Source organism: Trematomus bernacchii, unplaced genomic scaffold, assembly GCF_902827165.1.
Source record: "Trematomus bernacchii unplaced genomic scaffold, fTreBer1.1, whole genome shotgun sequence".
NCBI classification, from domain to species: Eukaryota; Metazoa; Chordata; class Actinopteri; order Perciformes; family Nototheniidae; genus Trematomus; species Trematomus bernacchii.
The window spans coordinates 7,136,853-7,155,416 of record NW_022987705.1 but is presented as its reverse complement, the minus strand read 5'-3'; the positions used below and the strand labels follow the sequence as shown (position 1 = coordinate 7,155,416).

The following is an 18,564-nucleotide window of genomic DNA, read 5'->3' as shown; positions in this document are numbered from 1 at the left end:
TGCAAGAGCTACTTCATGCAATCTTAAAATAATTCAAAACGATAATTTAATTGCCATTTAATTGCAGCACCACCATAAAGTATGTCACTGCTGTCATTTTACCACCTTACACATAGCCATCTATTTCTGCTGTTGGTGTAAAACAATCGATTTGTTGCTGCTCGACTTATAAATTAGATTTTTTTAAATTCCCAAATATCAATATCAGAATTTTGTAAAAACTTGACTTGCGAGGGAAAACAGCTGCATGTTCAGCTTTATGTTATATGCAGTGCCTAAAAAAGTTTAAATGGTATAAAGAATGAGAATTCCCCTACACTTACTCTTTAGATGAATTGTATGTTGTTAAATATTCTTTCCAAATGACATATCATAGATAGGTTTTTTCTCTAAACCGTTCCCAAACGTCAGTCGCCTTCAATTGTCATAAATTACGATTCAACCGATTATGTTAATTGTCTGGCATGTTGTCCGCCATTGCGTTTAAAGAGAAACAATGCATTTTATGGGTTAGGGTTATGTCCAGTGAGCTCAAACCTCATACTTTAATTTCTTGCGTACACAAAATCCACTTACTATGCAGTCGGAACGTGGTACATATTTCATCATCATTGTATGAATAGTAGGTTTCAACAGAATCTAAGAGTATTACAAACGTCATACTTTAACCTTGGTAAGAACATACTGTTTGTATAGGTGGACACATCTAAGGCAGTGATACCATTAACCAGTTATCATTCCTGGCTGTTCAATGATGCTGACTGCCTATCAATGTTTCTCTCTGCTCTGATTGGTCAAGGCTGGCTTGCAGCATGCTCAGTCAAACCTTGTTACGAAACAGAACTGGACAACAGTCATCAGGAAACATTGCAATCTTGCCTTTTTGTCTCTTCCATCTTAATTACTCCAGTATCCCTCCTCCCACTGTCATTGTCCCTACCTCCTTCCCATCATTCCTCTTTTTTCTGTCACCCCCCGTGCAGTACTATCTATGTTTTTCCATTCTCCTTCTCTCTCTCTGTCTCTCTCTCTCTCTCTCTCTCTCTCTCTCTCTTCTCTTCTCTCTCTCTCTCTCTCTCTCTCTCTCTCTCTCTCTCTCTCTCTCTCTCTCTCTCTCTCTCTCTCTCTATATATCTCACTCTTTATCTCTCTATCCCCCCTCTGTCTCTGTCTCTGTCTCTCTCTCTCTCTCTCGCTCTTTATCTATCTCTCCCCCCCTCTGTCTCTCTCGCGCTCGCTCTGTCTCTCTCCCCCTCTCTCTCCCCCCTCTCTCTCTCCGTCTCTCTCTCTCGCGCACACTCTGCCTTTCCTCTAAGAGGATTGGCTGCTTGCGTCTACCAACATCTGTGTATCACTGTCCTGAAAGAGCAAAACAGCAAGGGGATGGGGGGTGTTACCCAGCAAGATAGCAACACGGAGCACAGGCGAGGCTGACTGCCGCTCTCTTTTTCACACACGCACTGACACACACAAACAAACACACACACACACACACACGCAGCAGCAGACAGCCGCAACATCCGCATCGCTGACTGCCCACCCGCATCCCTCTCTCCTCTCCCAGTGTTTCTCTCTCGGAGCGCACTCCCCTTTCTCTCACTTGCTCTGACCGCAACGCCTCATCCTGCCGTCCTGTCCTCCCTCTGCTGTCTGTCACCGTGGCGACATAACCTCTGCAGCCATGGCGACCAGCCAGCAGGATTCAGGGTTCTTTGACATCAGCATCAAGTCTCTGCTCAAGTCCTTAGGAGGGAGTGAGTACAGCTAACACATCACAGTTGTTGTTATGCGTGATGCGGTCTGCTCTCGTAAGAGACTGTCATCAGTAGTTCCTGCAGTGTACCAGCTACGCTTATTTTGTTGTGTTGGTGTGTGTGTTTTACGAGTGGATGAGACTGAAAAACAGGCTGCATACAGAATGATCCACACTGTCAATATTTGGCAATGTTATGTAATGGAATAATGGAAGACAAGCGTTTGAGAGAGAGAGAGAATTGCTCCAGGGTTTATTTGGATGTAAACCTGGCTCATCAGCAGTTTTCTATATAAATGAAACAGCAATTTACCCAGCAAAAGTCAGCCATTGAGTGACTGTTATTATATTTGCGCCCAGCACTTAATGTTTCCTAATAAATGTACAGATCATGTTTACGTATGTTATCATAATAGCAACCAATTAACATGTGCTGTTGACAGTCCATGAAAGCTAAATCTCAGAAGGTATAGCTCGTGTTCGTCACTGTTGGATGGAAGTCCTGCAGCATCATCGCAGACTGTCGACTGGACATACTGTACTCTCCCCCACTTTCAGCTCTGGGCTTACAGTAAAGCAGAAAGCACTGCTGTCTTATTTTACCACTTGGACTCTAATGCAGTCATCACCTTGCAGCCTGTAGTTTGCCTTTACTGTGTAACATCAATGTTTTTCTTGCTGACATAGAGGATGCAGAGATCAGCCAGCTCCTGTTGTTGTGATTTTCATATATTGACTGAACACTGCTTGTGTGCTTTCATTGTGTGCGTGTATACATATATGTGTGGGCACTTCTCTGTTGGTAGTTTAAGAGTTATATGAACGTTTATAAATGTGGGCTGTTGCTAAAAGGTCTTTGTATTGTGCATGTGTCCCTTTCATCAGACACCATAAAAACATTTTGGTGTGTGTTGAAGGCAGCGCTGCCGTGTGGAGCTCACATATTAGGTTCGTGCTGAAGGTTACTGTCAGCAGGGGTTATGTTTGTGTAAGGCTAACAGAGGAATTGCTGGGGACGTGTTGATGGTTCCCCCCTCAGCAATTGATGTAATGTAATAAAAAAACTAAATCAGAGGGACCACGATGAGATGGTGAATGTGTTATCTCATCTAGGCTCCACCTCCTATCAGCCAAAAGAACACATTTAGTTGCGTAGTCTGCTCCAAGGTCATGACGATGAATGCAGTCAGTAAGCTAGAAAGGCAAGAAACAGGCCTGATAATTCCAAGTTAGGTTGTGTTTCAGGCATCATTTATTTATTAATAGAAATCACTAGATAAATAGCTGACTTCATCAAATTGAACTTGTTCCATTTCAAGCCAGTCGTACTTAAATAATCATGCGTAGGCATATAACAACTATGTCAACGAACATGCTTAAAACAAGCTTGTTCAGATATGACAGTTTCCATAATTACCTGGTATCAATCTTAAATCTACATGTAAACAAAAGGGTCACCCGACTATCAAAATGGAAACACAGTATTGTAACCTGCCAGCTAAGTCTGAGTTTGTTACATCCATGAGTTTAGAAGGCCTATATTTTTGAATTGTATTATATTTTTGAGAAACACCTACAGTACACAACACTTATATTTTTAGATGTGTCAAACTCTTGAATTGAAAATGTGAATATACCTGTAATTTTAGCATACAGATTGAATTGTGTTTTCCTTTAAGCTGTCATAACTTACGTACTGAAAGATCAACAATAACTCAATGAAAAAGACAAGAATATAAAATTGCACGCAATGAGAGTTTACCATCTGCCTCCTCTGAAAACATACAGGTTTGTTTCTGCAAGGTCTTGTCGAGGGCAGTCGATGCGTGTTTGTGGTAATTGTCTGTGATTTTGTGACTCATTGCAATCCACTCTACTAAGAGACCAAGCTGAGCAGGATTGATTTATATGTTTGCAAGCCAGGACAACTTGCAAAGCTTACGGTCCCAAGTTAACAACAGCTTGTGATTGGTTGTGCACATGTGTTATCACGTGTTAGTTATGATTCCTCAATCTGGAGTGGTTGTTTGTCTGTATGACATGATGTATGATGGTAAACCTGAATCTAGATGTACAATAGTCTATTAAGGGTAATGCTAGGCCTGCATGTAATAACGATACAATCATTAATTTACTGATTCATGTTTTCTAAAACCTAAATGTTCTTTTATTGTGCTTGGCAAAGAAAAGCATTAATCTGCCAAATTTAAGAAGCTGAAAGCGGGAAATGTTTTGTTTTATGAATGACAATTATCATTAAAATGGTTAAAAACTGACAACATTTCAGTCAAATGATTAATCGATGTAATCGCTGTAATTCTACTCTCTGTTCTCCCGGTCTCCTCTGACTAACTCTGCTTCTTTCTTTTCGGCATCTCAGTCTCTTAAAAAACCTTTTAGGATATAAAATGTAATTAAACCTAGGTAGACTTGTATTGACTAGATGAGGTAGTTTCTGCTGACTCATCTCATAAAATGCAGAGTCAGGGAAATGTGTACGACGTTCTTTGGAAGTGCTCTAGTGTGCTATATATCGACAGCTTTAAAGGACGCTGTGACGTCTTCCTACTCTAATTTCTTCTCCCCACCACCATGGATAAACCACACATGCATGTACGCTTTCCCACACACACAGACATTTCCACACACACATTATCACATCTTAAATTTATCTCACAGAGGAGCCTTACCGGTTTATCTTTGAGTCAACCCTCGTATTTTACACTGAATTAGATCAGTGCCATGTGCTTTGTAGTTTAATGACATTACTTAGTTTTCCTGATTGGTCACTGTCTGCCTTGTACAAATAACCTACATGTGTATATATAAATGTGTGTTTCTCTGTGAGTGTGTCTGCGTTTGTATGTGCGTGCACTTGTGTATGAGTAGGGGTCAGTGGGAGTGGTGGGTATGTAAGAGAGTGACCTCCAGTGGTCTATATATAGCGCCTCCCTCCTCCCCTCGCCTCTCTCTCGGGGCAGTGTTGAAATTCCAACCCAACTCTTCTGGTCAGATCTCCACAAGGAGCAGACTTTACTTAACTGCTACTGACAACTATAAGACAGCCGAAAAAAAACACTCTCAAAGAAGCACTTTATTCCAATGCAACTTCCCAATGCGAGGATTCCAAGGTCAGGGGAGCTGTCGTACAGTCGAGTGATGGCAAGCTGGAATTGGAGCAGAAACTAAAGTAGAAATTGATAGTTGGACTGCAGGCTCATGTAGCTCTGAAGCATGGGGCCCTGCGCTGCCTCGGATCCACCCAGGACTCTGCTGGAGCAGTACGCTGGAACATTTCTCGATCCCTGTTGGTAGAGTTCACTCACGAGTCACCACGGAACTTGTTGGTTGTCTCTCCTGCTATTTTGAGCGGACACCCTGACACCAACTCTCCCTCTGTGATTGCAACACTCGCAGGCTTCAGGACGTCTTCACTCGGGCAGTTTTAACCTGGCTATGGCTCTTCCGGTCTGTGGATTCAGCGTATTTTCCTGTTTCCTTTGGATTTAAATGTGGAATACAGCTGTCATGAAGTTTTTCTTTATGACCCCAGGTGCACATTTTTCGCTTTACCTGACAGGAGGATGGAGCTTCACACTTTTAGCTTTGGTTAAACCTGCCTAGTGCCAGAGCCAGACATTATTCTGATGTCTGTACTTGCATAAGGGAATAGTTGGATAATAAAGAACAACGTATTCATTACTGCTAATCCCTTCACAAGGAATTACCTTTTATTTGTCATCATGGGAGCTGTATTTTACACCTTGTAGACTTCTTAGCCATCCCTCCTCAACCCTCTCCCAGTATACCAGCCCTCCTCCATCCCACTGTTTTTGTCTATTTCACCCACCACGACCCACTGTGTCCTTGTCTGTCTCCACCATGGAAGTGCCAACTAAATGGAGCAGGGCTAGTGTCATCAGCTTCATCAAGGGCCTTGGTAAGCGTGCAGGGCTGTATGTTCATGTGCACGCAAGTTTGCCTCATTTGAATGGTCGGCTTTCCCACAAAACAGGTTGCCTATGATGTCTGGGGGTCTAGGGGCCTGTCCGGGAATTAGTGTTTACATCTCACCTTTCAAGTGAGGTCAGGTCAAGTGTTCATGAAAGGTCGGCTAGACCTGACAAAGTTGTTACATCTCACACATTAGCCACTTCTGGGAATTGCTCTGGTGAATTATTGCTTTGTTTCACTGTGTGTAAAGAAGTGTTTACACACCTTGTTCTTCTCGGCATGTTCAGAGAACCAAACATGTAGATTTGTTTGAGTCATGTCTCGTGGTTGGCTATGGTTGCAGACGTTATGTTTGTTTCAGTTTTATCCCGAGTTCTATTGGTTGACTTATGATTCTCTCTAAGTAGTAACAGTTCATAATAGATGCACGATGTTCTTAAACTCGTATAGTGTTCAGATGCCATTTCTTACAATGATGAGTTTGTTCTATTTTTAAGGGTATGTTGATATTCATAGACACGCATGACAGGAAATGCCCTCTCCCTCCTTACATCCATCTGTCCTCTGTCGTTTGTCTCTCACGTAAACCCCTTGCAGACGCCAACCACTCCCTGTCTATCTTTCTCTGTGTGTTAATCATAACATAACGCAAGATAGAATGGGGCCCAGTCTCCCTAATGATCTAATCAGAAGGGAGGAATATAAACATGGGACTACTGTGTGTGTGTGTGTGTGTGTGTGTGTGTGTGTGTGTGTGTGTGTGTGTGTGTGTGTGTGTGTGTGTGTGTGTGTGTGTGTGTGTGTGTGTGTGTGTGTGTGTGTGTGTGTGTGTGTGTGTGTGTGTGTGTGTGTGTGTGTGTGTGTGTGTGTGTGTGTGTGTGTGTGTGTGTGTGTGTGTGTGTGTGTGTGTGTGTGTGTGTGGTGTGTGTGTTTGTGTGTGTGTGGTGTGTGTGTGTGTGTGTGTGTGTGTGTGTGTGTGTGTGTGGTGTGTGTGTGTGTGTGTGTGTGTGTGTGTGTGTGTGTGCCTGGAAAGCGTACCCTGTCAAACTTTGACAAACACCCAACATAAATTAGTCATGGCTGAGAAGTTTGAAGTGTACAGAAAGCAATGATGGATGTGTTCTGACGTGGACAAATTCTGTTTGTTCATCAAAGATGGAATTTATTAAGAAAAGCGGCTCGAAAGAGTGCATGAGGGTCTGTGTTTGAGCTGTGCAATGCTGTATGTTGCGTCATTGCTTAATATCTATCATACTTTCTGAGGATATTATCTACAAAATCTTCATATTTAATAAACATTAACATCTACTTAAAGATCATATATAGGAAATACCTCATAATGCAGAACTTGCCTGAGAATTATCACGTTTTAAAGATTTTTCATTATTAAAACAACTCCTGATATAGTTGTCTGTTTATCTATGGTTACATTGCAAAAGGGAACTGTAAATGGAAGGTTTAGCATACTAAGTGTGCAAATTTGTCAAAATATAATAAAACAGAGGCTAACATGCATCTTTCAAATCATGGTAGCTGTTCATGAATATGACCCAAAAATAAATATACCCGATATTACTAATAGGGGTGAAAATATAAGTCTTCCTTGAGTATCTTGGACTAACTGATCTGTCCTGACTCTCCCCAGCCTCCCCAGTGGGACTGAAGCCCCCCATCCCGCCAGTCAGTGGAACCTTAGGAGAGAGGAAGGGTCCTGTCGTCATGGCGCCCGTCAATGTGGACCCTGAGAGTAAGCCGGGCGAATTCGTCCTGAAAAGCTTGTTCGCCAACTTCACCTTGCTCTCCGAACGCAAGATCCGCATCATCATGGCCGAACCCCTGGTGAGTGACTCTGCATCTCACCTTTTTTGAAGAAGTTTGCCCTTTTATCTCAGTGTTTTTGTATGTTTATAGCACTTGGGGTTGAACACCTGATACTGTATGTTTCATAAAAGGAACATAACAAGATTAGTGCCTGGAGAACCTAGTCTGATGCTAAGTAATGAAATTGGTTCTGGGCCTGTTTTAAGCACTCAGCCGATGATCACATTTACATTTATCTGAAAATGGAACACCAACAAAGCTTCATAATGTCTTCATTATTAACAGTTGGACTCTGGAGATATATTAAACAAATTCAGACAATGCAGTGACACTTTGGTCTAAGTTTGGATTACAACTTATTTTCAAGGCATTAAACTTGCTGTTCCCTGTCTCAAAGTTCCATAAATTTTTTTTTCCACCTGTTCTGATCTCTTCTGACATGGATGTTTCCTTATGTCACAGGAGAAGCCACTTAACAAATCTCTGCAGAGAGGAGAGGACACACAGTTTGACCAGGTGCGTGTGCCTGACACATTATACCTGTCCTCACCCTTTTTATCCTCTGTCATCCACATCTGACCCTAACATTGTTTTATTTTGACAATGAGATTATCTTGTCACTCTTTCTCTGACTCACCTTCACCTGCTCTTCCTCCTCCGCCACCCTGCAGTTGATCAGCAGTATGAGTTCTCTAGCAGAGTACTGCCTGCCGTCCATCCTGAGGACTCTGTTCGACTGGTACAAGCGGCAGAACGGCCTGGAAGACGAGTCCCATGAATATCGACCCAGGGCCAACACCAAGTCCAAAAAGTGAGCGGACACAACAGCTCACACACATTCAACTGTACATATGTCAGGTGGACAGGAAATGTCGAATACATTACTGTAAAATATTGTATTTGTATGTCCTTGCCAGACTTATTTGACTTTTAGAGGCAACACAACACTAATGTTCTCTGTCTTTGTTTCCCTGTGTCTGTCAGTGATGAGCAACAGAAGGACTACTTACTGGAGAGGAGAGACCTGTCGATAGACTTCATCTTTTCTCTTGTACTTATAGAAGTTTTGAAGCAGGTGAGTAACTCTGCAATATGCTTTGTGTATAAATATATTTCATTTCATTTTTATTTGTTCCGTTCATGGTATGCACAAACTCAATGTATAACTATTATTTAAAAAACATGTCTCCATTAACACACCATACCCGAAACGGAGCAGGCAGAAGACAATATTTCTTATATTACCTGCCCCTTTCTCCAAAAAGAATAATAAATAGAAATAGATGGTCTGTCCTTCATATTTTCTTATTCACAGCCAATCATTTCAGTATCGTAGGAAAATAAGAGAAACACAAAAACGTACAAAAAATGCTTAGTTCCCACTTGACAGTTAAGGGAAAGAAACATACACAAAAAAACACACCTATAATGTGTATGTTTAAACTAATTTGCATATCAATAATCATATGTGTGATCCAGCAATTTTTCTCATTTAAATTAATTGTTTATACACATCAACTTTTTTGGCTTGATTCAGCATAAAATGATAACGTTTTTATCTCAATGCAGATCCCTCTTCATCCTCTTTTGGATGGACTCATCCAAGAAGTAATAAACCTGGCCTTCAAGCACTTCAAATACAAAGAAGGGTAAGAATGACCATAGCGGCACAACATATTTACCGAAATGCAATAAAAACACTGTCTTCACTTTCTGACTGGCTGAAACATAATCATACAATCTTGACATCAAAATGCATTTCTGCAAATTCAAAAATATATATAAACGTTTGTGTGTCGTATCACAGTTATGCACATCGTTATATGCTATGGTATTAATTGATGTGTTTACTTTTCAGGTATCTTGGACCTAACACAGCTAACATGCACATAGTGGCTGACCTCTACGCTGAGGTGGTGGGAGTTGTAGCTCAGTCCAGGTATGTGAACATGTTTATACTGCTTGTATGTTTGTGTGTGCATACACATGAAATATTTGTGTATCAACAGGGTGTTATTTTATCTGTTGACATCACAATTTTCACACTGTTTTTTGTAAATGTGTTGAGGTAATCCCCGATCGGCTACAAATCAATTTTTGAAAATCCCTTGATTTTGTTTGCCACTTTTCACAAGGAATGCTTGGCTATCACTTGAAATACATACAACTCAGTTTTAAAGGTGACTTTATTTATTTATTTTCACAGTTTAGAATCAAATAATTCACTTTATTTTCAGTGAATGCTGATTTTTTAATTTAGGTCTTGTTGCAGCTGTGTGCTGGTCAGGGTGTTGCATCAAACACGTATTTACAAAAGCTACCTGTCCTCCCCTTGACCCCATTTCCAGTGGAAACAGCAATTACTAAGGCAATCCCTCTGTAGTAAGGGAGGAGAAGAAACAAATGCCCGCCCATCCTTGTTTGCCACTAGTCTGGTGTGTGTGTGCTGGTAAATATGTGTGTGATGGCAACTGAGGATAATGACACTCGTCCAGATGATGGTCCTCTGTCTGCGTAATGTTGTGTGATGAGATATGAGCCCTGTTCCCATTCTGCAGGAGGTTATTACCGTGATGGAGGAGGTTCACAGGGCGGCCTAGTCACTGCTGTCACACACACGGCCACACACACATTGGCTGAGCTATCACATAATTGAACCCAGTCATCGATCAAGTAATGGATCAAAGTCTGTAGTTTTAGATCTGGTTCAGCAGACCTTCTTATGTGTGGATGATGGGTTTTCCACCTGATTCAAGTTTTTCAGTGTATTACATTTTCAGTACACACCAGGCTTTGAACAAGTGCAGTACACATAGGCAATAAACAACCTCGACACATACTTCTTGGCAATATGTGTGTGTGTTTTTCCAGCTTGGTTTATGGATCAAAGTGTTTATGTGTATGTTATTTAAATAGTCAGCACTAAACAGAAGGCTGATGACTGTTCCACTTACTTAAGCACACGCTTGAAGTGCACACACACACACACACACACACACACACACACACACACACACACACACACACACACACACACACACACACACACACACACACACACACACACACACACACACACACACACATTCCCTCCACATCACCCCTACAGATGCCATTCTAATAATAGGCCTGCAGAGCACTGTTGGTAAAAAATCTATTTGGATAGTGGTTACATATGCAAGCACACACACGCCCATGAAACAGGTGCGCAGGAGTAAGAGTTTAGTTAAATATTAGCAAATAAACATTCATGAGAACATTTTGACTGTAATCCCCCTAACCATACCACCTCTAAGCTGAGACCCGGGTATGAAAACATTTATTAGATCTTTACTAGAATAGAGCGAATCTCACATCTGCTCGCCATTACCCGGACAGGTTCCCGGCAGTGAAGAAGAAGTTCATCTCGGAGCTGAAGGAGCTGAGGCCGAAGGAGCAGAGCCCCTACGTCATCCAGTCCACCATCAGCCTCATCATGGGACTCAAGTTCTTCCGCATCAAAATGTACCCGGTGGAAGACTTTGAAGCCTCCTTCCAGTTCATGCAGGTGGAGCATAAATCAGTTTGGCCCCTAACTGTTATTTACATACCAACACATTGTAAAAAGGCTTTGGTTTAGGAATCTCAAGGAGTGTTTTCAGGACAGACATGCTCTTTCTTCACATACATTCATGTCTGGAAGCAGTTGAGTATCATGCATCTATCCTATTGAGTACTGAGAAGTTCCACTGAAGAAATGAGAGTGTCTTAATGTCCTACAAGTGTCTTATTGTCCCTTTGATGGTTGTTGCAGTGGTGAGAATGTTTCTCTTTTCCTTAACCCATAATAAGCGATTGAACTGCTGACCTTAGTTCACAGCATTTTCATATTGTTTTTCTCACTGTGTCTGATTCTCGTTCTCTTTATGTCTTCAGGAGTGTGCGCAGTATTTCTTGGAAGTGAAGGATAAAGACATTAAACACTCATTAGCTGGACTCTTTGTGGAGATACTTGTACCTGTTGCTGCTGTAAGTGCATTTTAACCTCACCGCAAAGAGCACCACTCAGTGCGCTTTGATTTATTTTAAGCCATTGAAGTTATTGGCATTGTTTTCTTTAAAATAATAAGTCTGTGTATCCTTCTGCTATATAATGTGTATATTTTGAGAATGATCTTAATCCTGAAATGGTGACTGTATAATGTCTTGTCTGTCGACCTGCATGCAAGTAAAGTAGAATAAAGAAACGGCGGTCTGGTAAAAAATACTTTCATAAAGTAACTTTTTTGTTCTTCCCCAGACTGTGAAGAACGAGGTGAACGTTCCGTGTCTACGTAACTTCGTCGAAAGTTTATACGATACCACACTGGACCTTTCCTCTCGGAAAAAACACTCTCTGGTAACCTTCTCCTCACCTGTACTCTTCATCACTTCACGTCTCTTTTCATATCCTCTCTGTTAACACTAATTGGTGAAAGCACTTACTGTACCTCTCCAACATGTGGGTGTTTATCTCTCCATGGGCAGGAGACATGAGTGCAGTATGCAGTGAAACAGGCTAGTTTTTGTAGCAGTGCCAGATGGACAATGTTTGCCCGCAGAAGGAAATCAGTGGCAGGAAAATCAGCAAACTAGAAGCAGTACATCTCCCTTATTAAGATAGTGGTCTCACCTAAACAAGCATGCTATAAAACATGACATTCGTGTCAGGCCCGGGGTCAAAATTCGCTTTGTCATAGCCTGAACGTTTTAACCATGAATGTTAAGGAAATTATGGATCAGTTAACTGTCTCTTACCAAAATGTAACCTGATTATTTCCTAGTTATTGTTTTTTAATCTGTAGTTTAGTTCCTCAAGTCTTGTTGTTGTGAAACGAGTGATTCATATTTAAACCCTAAAATGTTCACAATGCAAATTCAAAATGTTTAAAAGAGGTATTTAGAAGATTCTTGCGATAATTCGATTTAAAAAATAGCGCAGCAATGCTTGCTAAGTCAATGTTTGCCCCACCTTTGGATTGATTTCACAATCCGCAGCAGACTAATTGGATAACAATACATGGCACCTCGCTGCTGTGTTGTATCTTTGCGGGTGGCTGAGGTGCTATTTGTGATGTGACACATACTCGTGTCCTCAGGGCTGCAGACATGTCACTCAGCCAGTCCGCACGTTTCCTTCAGTTAGATTCTCCAAATACTGCAGAGCAAAAATCCAATGCTCGACACACCCCTCTGTAAACACACTGAATATATGACCAGCGCACTAGCATGCATGCATACAAACAAACAATAGCCTCCCAGGTCAGAGCAGAATGGGCAGCCATGACAGGAATGACAATGACGTGGGGAATAATTGTTTTCTTTTGAGTACCTGAGAGGGGATACACTGAAATGGGAGGGAGACCGATAACAAATACCAACTTTGATAAGGACTGACAGTTAAATGATATACTCCTCAAACCCAGCATTTCCATAACCATTCATGACAAGGGTGCGTCTGTACTCACACCAGCCATTGAAGGCATTCGTGTTTAAGAATGCAAGCACTTCAGACTAACATGAATTTAGCAGATGATTGAACAGACCAGACACATAGTTCACATTCCTGTGTGTGAACTTTGTTTTCTAGGTAATGAAGGGTCAGACTGTTTTGTTTTGTTCAATAAACTTAATTTGAAAAGTAAAAGATATAGAGGATAAAGGATAACTGGCCAATACAGGATTCATGGGGCCTGAAACCAATCCAACTTGATTGTGAAAAATGATCTCAAATAATGTACGTAACACTTTATAATCATTAAAGAAAAGCCAAACATTTTGATATCAGCTTGAAAGGATTGATTCTGAACCTTTTTTAAATTGACTTTATTAAGATTTGAAACCTATAAACGTATACAGTGAATTCATGTTGAAAACTGGTTTGGGAAAAAGCCCAAATCTTTTATTTTCTATTTACATTCAATGAATGAACTTTGAATTTGAAGTGCCTGATGCAAATGTCTCCCATCTGTCTTCTCCCCTCTCACACCAGGCTCTGTATCCTCTGGTGACTTGCCTGCTGTGCGTCAGTCAGAAGCAGTTCTTCCTCAGCCGCTGGCACATTTTCCTCAACAACTGCCTCTCAAACCTCAAGGTCAGCCTTTCCCTCCGCACCATGCAAATGCCAGAATTACCATAGTGAGGTTATTTGTAAAGATCACCAGCAGTGTTATACTCGCACACGAATACAACGCAGGCTGTGCAATAGATTCCTGTCAATGGGGAGCGATTTTGACAAGCGTTCAACACTGAACTTCACACTGCTACACGAGCACGACCCAATGCTATGGCTTTGAGGGAAACACTACAGGTTAATAAAAAAGGCTCATTAATAAAACTTCTCTTTGAAGTTTGATTTATGATCACACTCTAAATGCTGGGAAAGCAATGTATGTTATGCATGCAGTAAAACTAGTGTGTGTCTGTAAGGTACAATATGTGAGGAATGCCTCTTGGGGTTTGTCTTTATGGCTGAGATGAATCAGTGTGAAACATTTTTGTATGATGGAGGTATGTGAAATACTGCACCTGGTGAAACACAATCAATCTTTGGTCTGCTTGTGCCTGAATGCAGAATAAAGATCCCAAGATGGCACGTGTGGCTCTGGAATCCCTCTACCGCCTGCTGTGGGTCTACATGATCCGAATAAAATGCGAGAGCAACACTGGAACACAAAGGTAACAGCCACATGTCATTAACGAGATGTTAAATGCAACCTTCAATTTAAAGTTTTAAGCATCAATATGTCCTTTTTACCTATAGTGTGACACCTTGCTTTGAATACTGTGAACAAATGAGACCACAAGAACACTTACATTTGTGATTTGATGTTTTTAAAGAGATTTGTTTTCCACAACTTAACCTACATTCAAACTCTTAAATGCAGAGAGTTGTTGTAGTGATGCTTGGTTAGTTTGGCGAGTTTCTTGAAATTGACATGAACATGATTTACTACAAATAAAAAGAGTATGCAAGATGTAATGACTCTGCTCATACTACACACACACTCACATACATACTACTTTCATACTGCTACATTCTACTTATGTTACAACCCTTTACCTTCCCTCTTTGCTCATCTCTCTTCTCACTTGTCTCCCCCTCCTCCCACAGTCGTCTGACCTCCATCACCTCCACTCTGTTCCCCAAAGGGAGCCGGAGCGTGGTGCCCAGAGACATGCCCCTTAATATTTTTGTCAAGATCATCCAGTTTATTGCACAGGTTTGTATCCCACTTCCTCGCACTCTCATTCACAAACTCACATGATGCTTAGATGTAGCTTTTTACTCTTTTCTTTGGGTCAAAGCACATGGGAAATAAAGTGTGGTTTGTTGTGTCTAACGTGGAGCCAACTATGTGCCAACTTCCAAGATTTACTCTGCTTCTTTTACTAAGAAACACAAACACCGGTTAATTAAAAAAACATGTTGACAGAGTTGCAGAAACTGGTCAAAAGCTAAAAAAATATTTAATTTCAGTACCTGTTCCCACGGTTGCTTAGAAAACAGCATGTATGACATTTGCTGTAAAAAATGTTGACCTTATTTTTATTTTTATTTTTTTCTATTGTTACTCTAACAATATTACATATATTTTTATATATGTTTCTCTAAGATATCAGTTATTCAATCAAAAGGTCCTATTGGCGACACACAGTCCATGTACTAGCTGCCTCATACCACACTAACTCTGATATCCTGTAACACCAGTTTGTTTGTCCTCTTTTCAGGAGAAACTGGATTTCGCCATGAAGGAGATCATATTTGACCTGCTGAGTGTTGGGAAACCAGCCAAAGCCTTCAGTCTCAACCCAGAGGTAAAGAGATATTTAATCATGTGCAAACACTCGCACACAGATCAACAGTGTATCACCCCGGCCGTGCTACACAACGAGCATTCCTATTCTTATTCATAGTCCTCAGTCAGCCGGGAGGGTAGAGAACTGAATGCTCTTTGTTGGAGCTTTGAATAAGATGTTTATAAGCTGTAGCAAAGAGATGCTATAAGGGACGATCATATGCAATGCGATTACAGGATTCTTGTTGTATGAACAGAAACAAGTCATTTAAAGCATTGTTGTTTAAATCCAATGATTCCCAGCCGCGAATGCAACAGTGGTATTGCTTCACCTTATGTGTCTGTGTAACATCTTGGATAAAGTCTTTAGTGGTTCGGAGGGAGCTGTTTGAAGTTTGATCATCTGTCTCAAGTATTGTCTCATCTCTGCTTTTGGCTAGCGGATTGAAGCCACATTTGCCATTACTAGCATACTGGCAACACATCTGATTCTCCTACCAAACTGTCTGCAGTCAGTGGTGGGAAATGTAGTGCCACATTTTTGACATGGAAGAAGTATGTATGAAATAAAAGTAGATAATATCTCTGCTGCGTTCATTTTGATATGAGAGCTCTTTAAACCACAGTGAAGATGTAAAAAGACTCACCAATGTGTTGTTATTATTATGCTTGGATAATGAAGAAATCTTGACACTTACAGCAAAACATCAGGATATCATACACTGTAAGATCCCTTCTAAGTACAAAAATAAACCCTTTATTTATAGGCACTGAATTATTAATGTTATTAAACCATTTTTAAAACAACACCGCAGCCACACATTCATACACAAGTTTGCATGTCAAAGTACAATTGCTGTTTGGTTCATTTATTCGAATTTCTACAAATGTGACATTGCTCTGGATAAACAGACTCTCTGTGACTCTCTGCTTTCTCTCTACTCCAGCGGATGAACATAGGTCTCCGGGCGTTCCTGGTGATAGCAGATGCTCTGCAACAGAAGGACGGAGAGCCTCCCATGCCCAACACAGGGGCCACTCTGCCCTCTGGAAACTCTCTGAAGAAGAAGAAAACTTATCTCAGCAAGACACTAACTGAAGAGGAAGCCAAACTAATAGGTATGTGTGTGTCTGTAGGCCTTTAAGAAGAATGAATGAAGTCTCTACGCACTGACTGACACTTCCTGTTCTCCACAGGCATGTCCTTGTACTACTCCCAGGTGCGAAAGTCTCTGGACAACATCCTGAGACACTTAGACAAAGAGGTGGGTCGATGTATGATGCTCACCAGCGTCCAGATGCTCAACAAAGAACCAGAAGACATGATCACGTATGTACCTTCAAAGTGCCGCACTGAGGTGTTATTATTCTGCCTGGTATCATAACTAAAGCCTAAGTTGAAAATGATTTAAAGAAAATAAATACTGCTATCTCTGTGACTGAGTTTGTGGCCCAAGTCCTGACAATAATGATGTGTGATACATATTTATTGTATGTTTATGATAGATGCATTGTTATCTTTTGCACATAAGATGATAGCTGTGTTTTGGGTGAGTGTGCTTAATGTTCCCCTCCCTTCTTTGACAGTGGTGAAAGGAAGCCTAAAATCGACCTGTTCAGAACATGTGTGGCTGCCATTCCTCGTATCCTTCCCGATGCCATGTCCAAACCGGAGCTCATCGACCTGCTCTCACGGTCAGTTAGCAACACGACAACTTTGCCTGATGCTATACAAAACACATGTTTTTTTTATGTTGAGTTGTCACTGATAATTTTCTGCAATGTTTACCTTCCATGAGGTTGTAAAACAAGATCTTGTTTATTGAACTCTGCTCATGTTGTCATCCCTCCCTCAGACTCACGGTGCACATGGACGATGAGCTTCGTCTTATTTCCCAGAACTCCCTGCAAAGCCTGTTGCTCGATTTCTCCGACTGGAGGGAGGACGTCCTGTTTGGTTACACACATTTCCTGTTGCGCGAGGTATGAATGAACTCGACAGAAACAGGCTGCTTCCTCGACAGTAAAACATTATATGTTGCATTTGCATTGGTCACACTTCCTTTCTGGTGTGTGTTTAGGCTTGGTTTATTGATACACTATTTATGTTTTGTTTTAGGTTCAAGACACCCATCAGGGTCTGCAGGACTCATCAGTGAAGCTCCTTCTCCAGCTGCTCACACAGTGGAGGCTAGCGCTGCAGCTCCAGGGGAAGACGCGAGGAGGAGTGAGTGAGGTTTGGAGTTTAAAATGATATCTTCTTAAAAACAAAACTATTTTAAAGACACATTTGGTCATTGGTTCATTGGAGATTACTGGGTGTTTTTTCATTCGTAAAAAGACACTATTGAGCTAAAAATGGCATTGGATTTCTTCACTTTTACCATAGAAAAGTGTTAACTATCATAACTACAGGTTTAGCTACTGGTTAAAAAGCCAATTTACAGTAATATCTGTTACTAACTTCTCCCCCCTCTTTGTCTTCCCTCTCCTTTAGTCCAGCCCCAGACTGCCGGAGCGAAGCCCCCACTGCTCAGTGCTGCATGCGGTGGAGGGCCTGGCTCTGCTGCTCCTCTGCTCCTGTCAGATCAGCACCAGGAAGCTGGCTGTCGGCGTGTTAAGAGAAATACGCTGCCTCTTCACTGCTCTGGGACATGCTGAGGTACAGTTTGGGAAAACTCACTTCTTCACCAAAAAACATGTTATGCTGCTACTGTCAAATGTCTAGCCAGAGAGGACATGAAAATATTAGAATGGATAGTAGATAGACAGGGTGTCCGCGGGGTCTTAAAAAGTATTAAAAGTTGATTAATCAATTTAGCGAAAATGAAGGCTATTAAAAAGTATTAAACTGCATTTTCCAAGGTATTACATTTTGTAGCTTGTTTTCAATATGTATATAAATTGTCCAAAGAGGTTGTATTCTAAAGTTTGAATGAATGTAATCATTGCGTAGGTGTGTAGTGTGATTCTGTGTAGTTTATTTATGGCATCCAGTTGGGTTTGACGTCATCTGAACAGGACATCGCACGCTCACTGCTTGATAGCGTGCGAAGGTCCGTTTACGCCGGTTGTTAAACAACATCGTTATGGGGAAATGCAAGTTTGCGTCCAAATGGTTGGAAGATAAGGAGGAAGGACAATCAATGCTGTATATAGTCAATGTGAGGTAAAGTGTGTCGCCAATGTAACCGGTAAGAACTGGAAATGGCGATGAGG

The 18,564-nt window shown here is 41.3% G+C and overlaps 1 protein-coding gene across 5 annotated transcripts in view; it reads left to right on the top strand.

Moving 5' to 3' along the window:
- fryb (furry homolog b (Drosophila)) overlaps window positions 1-18,564 on the top strand; it is a 58,838-nt gene that overhangs the window by 12,150 nt on the left and 28,124 nt on the right. For 3 of the 5 annotated variants that reach the window (XM_034139759.1, XM_034139758.1, XM_034139755.1), the window contains exons 2-20: window positions 7,353-7,546; window positions 7,991-8,044; window positions 8,200-8,339; window positions 8,513-8,603; window positions 9,098-9,177; window positions 9,387-9,467; window positions 10,907-11,075; window positions 11,444-11,536; window positions 11,808-11,906; window positions 13,539-13,640; window positions 14,121-14,224; window positions 14,661-14,769; window positions 15,278-15,364; window positions 16,293-16,464; window positions 16,543-16,675; window positions 16,933-17,040; window positions 17,202-17,328; window positions 17,465-17,581; window positions 17,843-18,007. In XM_034139759.1, the coding sequence (XP_033995650.1) occupies window positions 7,427-7,546; window positions 7,991-8,044; window positions 8,200-8,339; window positions 8,513-8,603; window positions 9,098-9,177; window positions 9,387-9,467; window positions 10,907-11,075; window positions 11,444-11,536; window positions 11,808-11,906; window positions 13,539-13,640; window positions 14,121-14,224; window positions 14,661-14,769; window positions 15,278-15,364; window positions 16,293-16,464; window positions 16,543-16,675; window positions 16,933-17,040; window positions 17,202-17,328; window positions 17,465-17,581; window positions 17,843-18,007 (2,151 nt within the window). In that variant the 5' untranslated portion in view covers window positions 7,353-7,426. The remainder of the gene's footprint in view (window positions 1-7,352; window positions 7,547-7,990; window positions 8,045-8,199; window positions 8,340-8,512; window positions 8,604-9,097; window positions 9,178-9,386; window positions 9,468-10,906; window positions 11,076-11,443; window positions 11,537-11,807; window positions 11,907-13,538; window positions 13,641-14,120; window positions 14,225-14,660; window positions 14,770-15,277; window positions 15,365-16,292; window positions 16,465-16,542; window positions 16,676-16,932; window positions 17,041-17,201; window positions 17,329-17,464; window positions 17,582-17,842; window positions 18,008-18,564) is intronic. The other 2 variants (XM_034139757.1, XM_034139760.1) reach the window with 1 other exon arrangement.